This window comes from Canis aureus, chromosome 6 (assembly GCF_053574225.1).
Source record: "Canis aureus isolate CA01 chromosome 6, VMU_Caureus_v.1.0, whole genome shotgun sequence".
In the NCBI taxonomy this organism is placed as follows: domain Eukaryota; kingdom Metazoa; phylum Chordata; class Mammalia; order Carnivora; family Canidae; genus Canis; species Canis aureus.
Genome location: NC_135616.1, coordinates 22619922 through 22631921, shown reverse-complemented (window position 1 = coordinate 22631921; position 12000 = coordinate 22619922). Strand labels below are relative to the sequence as shown.

Below are 12000 nucleotides of genomic sequence, written 5' to 3'. Positions count from 1 at the left end.
TCTTAAATAAATGTCATTGAATTTTTTGAAAATGTATGACTTAACTTACAATTGTAAATATTTTAAAATTACGGATTGAATTCAAACTCTTAAAAAGAGCTATAATTAAAATATACATATAATTCAGATTTGAAAGTCTAAGCTAAATCACAGCCTATTAATTTAGAAAGGCCAAGGTAATTCACAGGACCATGTTTACTGGCTTGGTTTTCCTCCTGTGTAGCTGAGGTAATAAAAAATAAGAGATGATTATTTTGTTAAACTTTTTTTTCAATGCAGCTGTATTGCTAACTTTGGTATGTGGAGTTGTTGGTGCCAAAAAAAGAAAAGGTTTTCCTGAAGATTTAGCACAGCAAAACTTAATTATATCAAACACAGAAGCTCCTGGAGATGATAAGGTGGTAAGTAATTTTTTAAAATAAGTATTTATCTCTGAGTATCTCCCTTAATTTCTTTTACTGATTCTCATGAAGTTATTTTGTAATTTAGGAGTTAATATTTATATTTTTAGTTTGGTCAGATTTTGTAGGCATAAGTATTTTATCTGTCAATATTCAAATATTTATGTAGGTGGCCTTTATTGAACTTCTTAAATCAGATGCGTTGTTTTCATTCTTATTCTTCCACTCTCTAGTGTTATGATTTAAAACTTGCTCTTTGATGTTGTGAAATTATTATAATACCAATCTTCTAGCTGTTCTCCACAATGTACATTTCCAGATATTATTTGTTTTTCTGACTCTTGACCACTGATAATAGGGGAAAAAAAACTTACTAAAAGTTTTCAAGATCAACTAAGAAAATACCAAAGAGATACATATTTTTAATAAAAGTATGTGGGGGGAGGATAGATTACTTGGAAGATTATTGCCACTTTCTTTCCGTATAGATTTCTTGAGACCGCTGAGGTGTTTTGTACTAGGCTTCTTGTCTGGGGAGATGTATATTTAAAAAGTTCTTACAAGGCATGTTCTTCCCTCAAAAAGATTTCAAAGTATTGATGAGAAATGGAATCTATTTTTATGGGAAAAATAAGTAGGAACATGCCAGTAAACTATTAGCACCAATATGATAGAAAACTGTTGTCTTTCAAAGGTGCTTGTGATACTTAGGTGCATTCGTGTTGTCTGGATCAACTGGAAAGGCTTGGTGAAAGCCTTGGTAACTTAAAGAATAGGAAGGGTTTGAAAGTAGAAAGATGGTGGGAATAGCTATAGAGGTGGAAAACAGCCTTATGAATAAAAAAGGAGATGACAAAGTTTAGGGATTCTTCAACAAATAGTAAAGAAATCGATTTGAAATGGAAGAAATGCTGTTTTGCAGTAGAAGCTTGAAACTCGTTAGGCATTTGGAAGAGAGGAGTAGGAGATGGGGCTGTTGTTAAGGACTTGGGATTTATTCTCTTGGTAAGGAAGAGCAGGTGATGGTTTTTCTGCACAGAAGTGGCATAATGGGAGCAGTGTGATGCTGAGTCAGTAGGATGATCAGTGAGAATAGGAAGATATTAGGGATAGGGAAGAGAAAGGATTAGAATCTTTCAGTAGTTGAAGCAGGAGGTAACTCTACGAGAATGGATAATGGTCACTGGAAAATTAAAATAAGGATAATAAATATTTTAAATGTGTAAATGATAAGGTTGTTAGCTTTTGAGTAACAAAATAAAAAATGAAGTCAAAGCAACAGAGGCCATAACCAAGGACAGGACTTTACATTAAGCCTTTCAAGCCTTTTCTGTATCTCTGTGTTAGGATACCTTTCTTAACGACTTTGCCTCTTTCACCTCATTCCACCATCACGTAAAATCATAGCCCACTATGCTTGACATGCCTCCATGTGGAACCTTGTAATTATTTCTCCATTCAGAAAATACATTGAGTCCCTTGATAGTCTTTAACTCCTAGTAAATTCTTATCTTATACCTGAGAAGGGAATGATGGAGATATTTGTAATACTTGTTCTTTGCCAATCGATACTAGAGCTGCTGGCATTAATTGGCAATTTCACCATAACATACTCAGACCTACCTTTGCCTGTTCTCTGTTAGGAACACTTTTCAAAATTCTCAGAATTATTAATTTATACTGCAGTTTAATTTAGGTATATTTTTACAAAATGTAACAGAATTTCATAGTGAATGTGTAAACTCATTTTAGTACAGTGAGTACAGGTGATGACTTTAGTTCTGGACTTAAGTTGAAGTCAAAGGGGTTCAGAAGAGGTTAGGCGCTGTTTGAAAAGTCAGGACTAGAGAAGTTAAATCTGGAAATCATGGGTGTGAAAAAGGAGTATATGATACCCTGTGAGAATGTACATGGTGACAGGAAGGAACAGAAAATAGAATGTGAAACATGGCATTGTGGGCTAGGCCTTGGTTTTAGTTTAGTTTGAATTCTCCTGGTATTAGCTTGCATGATCTCTGAGCATGTATGTATAATGACAAAAACTATACCATCAAGGAGATTTGATAATCAGGATTATTTTTTTTTCTTGTGTAATAGAATTTCACTGTAGGAGCAATCCAAGCAAAAAATATGGGGTAGCAGTGCCACCAAATGGCTACTTTCAGTTCTCTTCTCTGGTATAATTTTCTAAGGCAGTGAGACACTATGTATGACATTTATAGGGACATTTCAGGTTCTGAAATATCCAAAACTCCAAATCATCTGAACTTGAAAATCTTCCAGTTTAGTTAGAGACTCTGCATATTAAATAGAAGAAAAGCAAATTGGTAAGAAGATGGCACAATGGAGCCTGATTTTAATGGAGGTCTTGTCTGAAAGTAACAGTTTATAATTAAAATTGACATGCTTGAGGTTACCGCTCTAACTAGACTTCCCACCTACAGCCCAGAGTTCCATATAAGGTTCCGGCCTTCGTCAATGCTTAGCCAAGTCTTTTTATCTTCAAACATTCCCTTGACTCTGTTCTCCTCTAGTTCCCTCCTTATCTCTTTTTCTTTGAAACAGCTTTTTGAGAGATTATACTTGATTTGTCCATGGCATTACTTCCTGTTCATTCAGCACTTCTTGGAAATTCTTTTGACAGAGGTCACCAATGGCCACCTTTTTACTTGAATCTAATAGGTGGATTACTTTATTTGAACCAGTTCTTAAACTACTTTGATGTTTTCTCCTTACACTAATCCTCTCGGCATGACTTCAGAGTTGTGCCTCTTGGGTTCCTCTGTTCTCTCAATAGCTATTTCAGATCAGTTCTGTCCTCTAATTCCCTTATCCACCCTTAAAACATGTTTTTTTTTTGTTTGTTTTGTTTTGTTTTGTTTTCCTTGTGGTTCTATTCTTTTTAAAAAAATTTTTATTAGAGTTCAATTTGCCAACATACCGCGTAACACCCAGTGCTCATCCTGCCAAGTGCCTCCCTCAGTGCCCATCACCCAGTCACCCCAACCCCCTGCCGACCTCCCCTTCTACTATCCCTTGTTCATTTCCCAGAGTTAGGAGTCTCTCATGTTTTGTCACCCTTTCTGATATTTTCACTCATTTTCTCTCATTTCCCTTTATTCCCTTTCACTAATTTTTATATTCCCCAAATGAATGAGACCATATAATGTTTGTCCTTTTCTGATTGACTTACTTCACTCACCATAATACCCTCCAGGTCCATCCACCTCGAAGCAAATGGTGGGTATTTGTCGTTTCTAATGGCTGAGTAATATTCTATTGTATACATAGACCACAGCTTCTTTATCCATTCAACTTTTGATGGACACCGAGGCTCCTTCCACAGTTTGGCTATTGTGGACATTGCTGCTAGAAACATTGGGGTGCAGGTGTCCTGGTGTTTCGCTGCATCTGTAGCTTTGGGGTAAATCCCCAGCAGTGCAATTGCTGGGTCGTAGGGCAGATCTATTTTTAACTCTTTGAGGAACCTCCACACAGTTTTCCAGAGTGGCACCAGGTCACATTCCCACCAGCAGTGCATGAGGGTTCCCCTTTCTCCACATCCTCTCCAACATTTGTGATTTCCTGTCTTGTTAATTTTCCCAATTCTCACTGGTGTGAGGTGGTATCTCAGTGTGGTTTTGTTTGTGTTTCCCTGATGGCCAGTGAAGTGGAGCATTTCCTCATGTGCTTGTTGGCCATGTCTATGTCTTCCTCTGTGAAATTTCTGTTCATGTCTTTTGCCCATTTCATGATTGTGGTTCTATTCTTAGCCTTCTTTTTGTTTAGTCTACCATTTTCTCTGGGAGTTATAATTTATTCCCATGGCTTCAACTACCTCTTAAATGGTGATGACTTCCAGTGTTATAGCTCCAGCTCAGCTCCCCCACCTGAACTCCAGGCTCACATATTCATCAATTCATATCCATGTAGTTATTTTGGGCATCCATAGGTTTCTCAAATTTCTTAAAGTAATTATGTATAAAACTGAATTGTTCACCCTCCTCTCACCCATGAGTGCATCCTTCATCACTAGATGGTATAGTGATTTATACCATCTATCTAGTTGCACAAGCAAGCAGAGCACTCAGGAATAACTCCTGACTCTTCCCTTTGCTGTTTCATCCATCTGACCACCAGTAAACTTTGTATGGGATCCAACTACTTTGAATCATCATTGCTTCTACTTTGGCTTAGGTCCTTATCATGTTTCACCTAGTGAAACCTCTCTGGTATCCATGATATTCAACTTGTCTTCTTATTTGTCTTTTAAATTATTGCCCAGAATTATTGTAAAAAATATGTCCCTTACCTGTTATTAAAATCCTTCTTTGAGTCCCCATGATCTTCATGATAATCTAAGTTTTTTTTGCATGGCATATGGATCTTTATGTTCTCTGGCCTTTTGTGACCTCTCCACTTTCTCTCTCACTGTGAACTCTATGTGGTAGCCATTCTCAACAGGCTGAAAGTTGAAGGCCCCCAAAGTACTCCATTGCCTTTACGTGTAGGCCTTCCTGCAGGTAGTGCTTTCTTTTTCCCATTTCTCAAGTAGGAGTCCAGAAGTCCCTCAGTGTAGTATTTTCTAGTCTTCTCCACTTATTCTCTCTGGGCTTGGATTTTTTTTTTTAAAGATTTTATTTATTTGTTCATGAGAGACCAGAGAGAGACACAGAGAGAGAGAGAGGCAGAGACACAGGCAGAGGGAGAACCAGGCTCCATGCAGGGAGCCCAATGTGGGACTCAATCCCCGGTCTCCAGGATCACACCCTGAGCTGAAGGTAGCACTAAACTGCTGAGCCACCTGGGCTGCCCGGGGCTTGGATTTTAAGGCTCTTCTTCTATGTTCCTATAGCACTCTGTGTTTGTGTGTGTGTGTGTGTATATTTAAAGTAATTATCTGTTTTTCTGCCTCATTGGAATAAGAACTTCTTGGAGCCACTGAGGTATCATGTCCATCTTTGCATCCTACACTGGGCACATAATTAGAAAACAAAAATGTCTGTTAATGAATGGATGAATCAATAAAAGGCTAAATAAACATCCTCTCTCCCTTGTCTTCTTACAACTTTATTTGGAATCTGTTTCCTCGATACAAATGGTCTTATTTTATTTCATTTCAGTGTTCTGCCAATGGGTTTATGACCCAGACAGTCAACAACTCTGGCCAAGGCTTTTGCGGTACTATGGGATCAGGAGTGAAAAATGGAGGTCAGGAGACCATTGAAATGGTGAAAGGCGGACACCAGACACTGGAATCGTGCCGGGGGACCGGGCATCATCACACCCTGGATTCCTGCAGAGGAGGACCCACAGAGGTGGACAACTGCAGATACACCTACTCCGAGTGGCATAGTTTCACTCAGCCCCGTCTTGGTGAAGTGAGTTTTCCTGAATGTTTTGCATCTGCAATTTAAATGAACAATAGGAAATTGAAGTTAACATAGAGTTTCCACAGATGTTTTTGCATATTTTTCAATGTATCCTTTCTCTTCCACTCTCTGGTCATTCCCTGCATGGCCCCCACCAACCGTGCTTCGATGTTGTCACATTGTTTAACATAAGAGAGATCTAATCCCATCTGTCCCATTTCTTTTAATTTCTAAAATCTCATGAGAATTGGAAATTTCTAATATCCCCACTAAAGTTGCATGCTGTTTATAGATGTTGTTTACCTCCTGAACTATTTTAATATAGAGAAATGTGAAAAAAAATCTCATTCCCTCTAATCACAAAACTCCCCCAATCAACTCTGCATTTCTCTCTGAAAACAAAACATCTGTACACAATTCTAGGGGGTATGTTAAGTAATATGAGTTATAGGAACTATACTTAATGTAAAAAGCACTATTCAAATATAAAGTGTTTTTATTCAGAGGAAAGCAAGGATATAAAAGAAAAGAGGGATTAAATCATGGATTTTGTCCTGGCAACACATCAAAATCCCCTGGGAAGCTTTTAAATGCTCCACCTTGAAAGATTTGCATTTAATTGGTTTGGTTTTTTATTATTATTATTATTTTTAAAGCTCCTCAGGTGATGCACATGTACCACCTGGGTAGAGAAAGCACTGGATTAAATATTCTATCTGGGACTAAATTTTCTTTTTATCAGAGTTTACTGATACTATTGTAACACCTACAGTGGACCAGAACCCTTAATCCTTTAATGGACTGCAGATAGCATCATTCTGTGCTGCAGCTGTAGCTTATCACATGTCCATAGCATTTTTTTTTCCCGTCAAATTCAAGTGTTCATCTCTTTTCTAAAAGTTTCTATTCAATATTCATGTAAGGTCAGGTTGGGAAATAGTGGAGCCTAAGAAGTGCTCTTAAGGGTGTCCTTTAATGTGCACAGCAGATAATGGGATATGAGGCTGGAATGGTTGTGAAGAAAAGCACTTGGTAACATAAGCCAAAGAAAGAAACTGTAGTTAGGGAGGGAGTGAGGAGGAAGGAGCCAAAGGAGTTCAATAGGGCAGAGAGGCAGGTAGCAGCCAGTGAGGATGGCTGTAGCTGAATGCTTGTCTGCTCCATTCCCAAGGCCTGGTTTTTGCAATGTGGGTGATGTTGATTCTTTGTAATTTCACTAAAATGCTTTGTGCATCTCTCTACTTTTGTCACGTTTGGGCTGTCTTGGAAACTTGATTCTGAACCCAATGTGGTAATTCTTGCCTACTTTATTAATTGCACGTTTATTGAATATTTACTATGTGCTGGGCAAAATTCTATTTCATCCGTATTGTGAGATAGTCACTGTGTATATTCCTGTTTTAGACATAAGGAGAGTTAGAAGTAAGACTTCAAGATGTGTAGTAACTTGCCCAAAGTCATATACATAGTGATTAAGCAGAGATATGACTCAGAGTCAGGACTGTTAAAATATCCAGAATCAAATTCTTAACTGCCTGCCATGCATACTGTCACCATTTTGTGGGTTAGCCTCCCCTCTCGGTACAAAATTTAGATTAAGCATTTAATGGTGATTTAAATGTACTTAAATATAACATTTGTATATATGTAATTTTTAAAATTTATATTGATTACTAGAAATGTAAAATATACTGACTTTATGGTACGGTTGTGATATCAACCAATCATGTGCATTTTTTGTATGTAGGACTCCATTAGAGGACACACTGGTTAGAAATTAAACATAAAAGGTAAATAAAAAAATAAATTTTATGTTCATATGTTTAAGAGTGTTTAAAACAATAATAGAATCCTTTTTTTTTTATTTTATAGAAATTGCATCTGTGTAACCAGAATGAAGACCACGTGCCATCTCAAGATTATGTCCTTACATATAACTATGAAGGAAGAGGATCTCCAGCTGGTTCTGTGGGTTGCTGCAGTGAAAAACAGGAAGAAGATGGCCTTGACTTTTTAAATAATTTGGGAGCCAAATTTACTACATTAGCAGAGACATGCACAAAGAGATAATGTTAAAGTGCTACAATTAGACGTGTATTTGCCAAATATTCTGGAGGTTTCCAAAAGCAAAGGGATATTGTAAAGTTCAATTTCAATTTCTAATATATATAAAGATACATATAGATATATTTCTAATATATCTATACATTAGAAAAGAATATATAACTTTCTAAATTTTGGATTGTACTATTTACCAAGTTGTATTTTTATAGCAATTTGTTGCTAATGTTTTCCAAGGAATTTGAAATGTTAAAATGTCTCTTGTCTTCTTTACTGCCAAGTAAATAGACAGCTAGTAGATCTCATGCTGTAGCATTTGAATTAAGGTCTATAAAGGACCTGCCATTCTTCATAGACACTTTACCAATAAATGTGTTAGGTTAATATTAGTCCAATGATAGCTAAGCTGTACTTGATTGAATATAGAATAGCTATGTGGGCTAGAAATTCTGTTCTTTTTCCAGATTTAGATTTAAGTCGAATAGGATTATATCAAACATTTTGTTAAATTATATTGCATTTTTTAGCTCTTTAAAGAATCAGTACCACCAAGCTGGTAGCTCCAGAGAGTGCTAGAATTTCATTTTCCTTCTGGCTAGCAACTAGATCATGAAGAGCAGGTCTATCTACTTGACTGCCCCAATAAGGTCTTAAAAAATATGATGTTAGACTACACTGTAATCATATTTTTAAAGAAAAATACCAAAGGCCTATTGAGATTGTAATCACAAGTCTTAACATCTTTTTCCCTGAGATTCAGGACTACTATTGGTAATGTGCAGTGATGAACATTATGCTGAGAAAAAAGTTGTTTTTCTTCTTTTTAATATCGTACTTTCATGATTTTATTTGCAAGTTTAGCACATCTGGCTTTTTATTTTCTTTCAATAGTAGTTATTTGCAATTAGAATATGTTCTCCTTAGACAGAGTATGCCGCACCACACATTCTGAAGAAACAGACCTTGTCATAGTTATGCGTAGCAATGAGGGCTGAGTGTGCATTTCCTTTCACTATCATTTTCACATAAATTGTTCCTTATTAAAGCAGATAAATATTTTAAAATGCTATAAACAATCAAAAGAACCCCTCGGAGCATTTTAATATCTTTCAAACTGTTGCTTAAAATTTTGTGCTGCTCAGCTTTGTTCATGTGATAGAGCCCCTGCAAAGGACTTGCAAAAAAACTCTAAAGAGAGGGTGTTTAAACTTAAAATAATTAACACCTAATCTTTTGCAGAATCTCATATCACATTGTTGTATACTCACTTCATGCGTTAGCTTAAAAAATAGAGAAGAAATATTATGTGTCACCAATTGAAGAAAATTTTGGAAGAGAAACAAAACTAAATTAACTTAAAAATTTTGCAGCTGTGACGAATTGGTACATTGCCACTACATGGGCTAACTCACAAAGTGAGCCTCACAGTCAAATAAAGAATGGGGGGCAATGTTCAATATGAATATAGGCTTACCTGACTTTTTCTTTTTCTTTTTCTTTTTCTTTTTCTTTTTCTTTTTCTTTTTCTTTTTCTTTTTCTTTTTCTTTTTCTTTTTTTTTCTTTCTCTTTCTCTCTCTCTCTCTCTATATATATATAGAGAGAGAGAGAGAGGAGAGACAGTGGTATCCCCTGCTTTTCAAAAGTTTGTGTTTCACAAAGACCTACATTAGCAACTGTTTTTGCTAACCTAATGATACCTGAAGAAGATTTGCACTTATATGAATAAAGGCAAAAAGTGAAAATAGCATTTAGGGCTTGTCTTGCAGTGAGCCTTAGGGAGGCAAGCGTGCACCCAGAGCAGAGAGCCGCCTTGCCAAGCGCCTTCCCCAGGAACTGTACTGTTTCTCAGCATCCACTGCCAGGGCTTTGAATGGCATCTGCAAGCGTCTGTGCTTGATCTCCATTTATTTTGTGCATCCCTTAGTAAAATGTGTCCTAAGGTATCAGAAAAGCCGAAGAACGGTTAATTTTTGGATCTGACAACACTAAAAAGATTTCCATATAAATGAATGGTGATTGTTTCTTTGCTCTCTGCCATTTTGGCTTAGAAAGTTTTCATAGAAATGCTATAAGGGTAAACACACACACACATGCACACAAATAGATAAATATATATTTATATAAAACTATTAGTGCAACGTTTAAAATAAAATGAAAACCAAAGGGGAATCTGATAAAATAAGGTAGGTGTGTCCTACAGTAGGAATCCAGGATTTTAAAAAGAGAGCCTCTTAGCCTTTGGTCTGTGCTGCAGAGCTGAGCATATCAGAAGATAGTTCACGTACATTTGCATAATTTCTTTAAAATCGTATACAGCTAATTAACCTTCTCTGGTTTCAGTGGAAAGGAAGGAGGCAAGTAGGTGGAACAGTAGCTTTGCTTTGCAGTTTGGTTCTGCATGCACAAACTGGCAAAAGCTGTTAGAGCTAGGGCTGCCTGACTTCCAGTGGCAAAGTTCCAGAGATGCAGTGCTTTTCTTGGAGCTAATACTGAAAGCTTTTTAAAAACCAATTCTGGAAAAAGGATTCTATCACCATTTTCTTTTTCTCTCTTTTCTACCAACATTTTAAAACTTCAGAGCCAAATAGCCATATTCCGCTGGTCAGATTTTAGGGGATAAAGGGAACAGGGTGAGAGCACAAATCTTACTGAAGGGACCAAGAGGGGCATGACCATCCTAAGACTCCTTGCCATTTGCTGTGTTCTAATTTGAGCCTGGAAATTGTAAAATGCCATTTCCCCACTCACTTCCCTGTTTTAAACTGGCGTAGTGAATCAGACATCTAGCCCTCCCATCAGTCCCCATTCTTTAACCTCTCTCCCAGTGTTGCCAGTAACACTTAGGTGGCAAATGCTCCAGGCTGTCAATCACCCTATAGTTTGACTTAATTTTTATGCAATTTCTTTCTTACAAGGATTTTTCAAGTTAATAGAAGAAACAAGCATTTTGAATACAGGAAAGAAAAAACTTAGTCATCATTTGAGAACACAGGGAGCTTAGGGAGAGTGCAAGCCCAAGTAGGATATTTGGACAGTCAGCAACATGAAAACCCAGGCCTTGAAGGGCAAGTAGAGAGCCAACAAAGGGACACTGATAGTAAAGACAACACTGCTACTTAAGTTTTCTTAGGCCAGACCCTCCCTTTTGCTGCTTTTCTCAGGCCAAAGGCAGCTCCCATTTGAATTTAGGGGAATATCACCAACCCTTTCTCCATACCTCACCTTATTTGGAGTGTGGAATCAAGGGAAGGGCTTACATGACTGCGTGATGCATCTGCAGGCATTTACAGGATGGGCCCGAACTGGCTGTGCAGAACAATCAAGGCATTCATGGGGAATACTTTTTTCTTTATGCAGTCCTCTGGGCACTGAGATAGAAGGTGTTCAGTTAAGTGTGTATCTAAATTGTTTACCTGATGCCACATTTCCTGTTTTCTAATTTTCCCCCTGAAATCTAGATTTTCAGACCTAGGCTTTTAAAAGGGTGCTTTTCCTTTTAAAGTCTTATGTTTAATGTAAACATTTTTAACATGTGGTATTCTTTCCTTTTATGTGTAAGGGGGAAATTATGTTATTTCAGTGTGAAAATAGCTTTCATTTTTTTCCAGTGAATATTCTTGAATTTTTAATGTAAATGTACAGATTGTTTTTTCATATTTTTATAAGGAAGCAGTTAAATGTCTAAAATGCAGTGAGGTTTGGTTTGCAGCATTTTTAATAGAACTTTAAGTATGCTATTAAGAGAAGTTACTTTGCTTTTAAAGAAACCTGGCAGGTTAAAATAAGTAAAAAGGGGATGTGTAAAGTAATAGATGCAGATGCAGGATGTAATAAAACTGTTAACTCCGTATCTTGTCTTTGCTATCTTTAATGATTAAATGATTCCAAGATGAACTGTTATAAAATTGTGCTTAAGACTGGCAGGAAAATAGATCCTTGATAATGTCTTCCTTATATTCCTGGGGAATATTTTAGAGAATGAATCATTACCAAGTTGTCAGCATTATCTGTATATTAAACTATGTGTGGGGGGATATCACTATTTGGGGCACAGCTTTCCAAATTATATCAAAAATCTGTACCTCTCTCTCTGTCTGATTTTTATTGGGTAAAGAAGTATTGGAAGGTAGTTGTAATTGTAGAGTGTTCCAGAAATAAAATGCTG

The 12000-nt window shown here is 36.8% G+C and overlaps 1 protein-coding gene across 2 annotated transcripts in view; it reads left to right on the top strand.

Annotated features, from left to right (window-relative positions):
• DSC3 (desmocollin 3) overlaps positions 1-11685 on the top strand; it is a 49943-nt gene extending 38258 nt beyond the window's left edge. The window contains exons 14-17 of one of the 2 annotated variants that reach the window (XM_077900340.1): positions 280-401; positions 5525-5782; positions 7521-7563; positions 7646-7783. In XM_077900340.1, coding sequence (XP_077756466.1) covers positions 280-401; positions 5525-5782; positions 7521-7547 — 407 coding nt within the window. In that variant the 3' untranslated portion in view covers positions 7548-7563; positions 7646-7783. Of the gene's footprint in view, positions 1-279; positions 402-5524; positions 5783-7520; positions 7564-7645 lie in introns of both variants that reach the window. The other variant, XM_077900339.1, reaches the window with a different exon arrangement.
• The last annotated feature ends 315 nt before the right edge of the window (positions 11686-12000 follow it).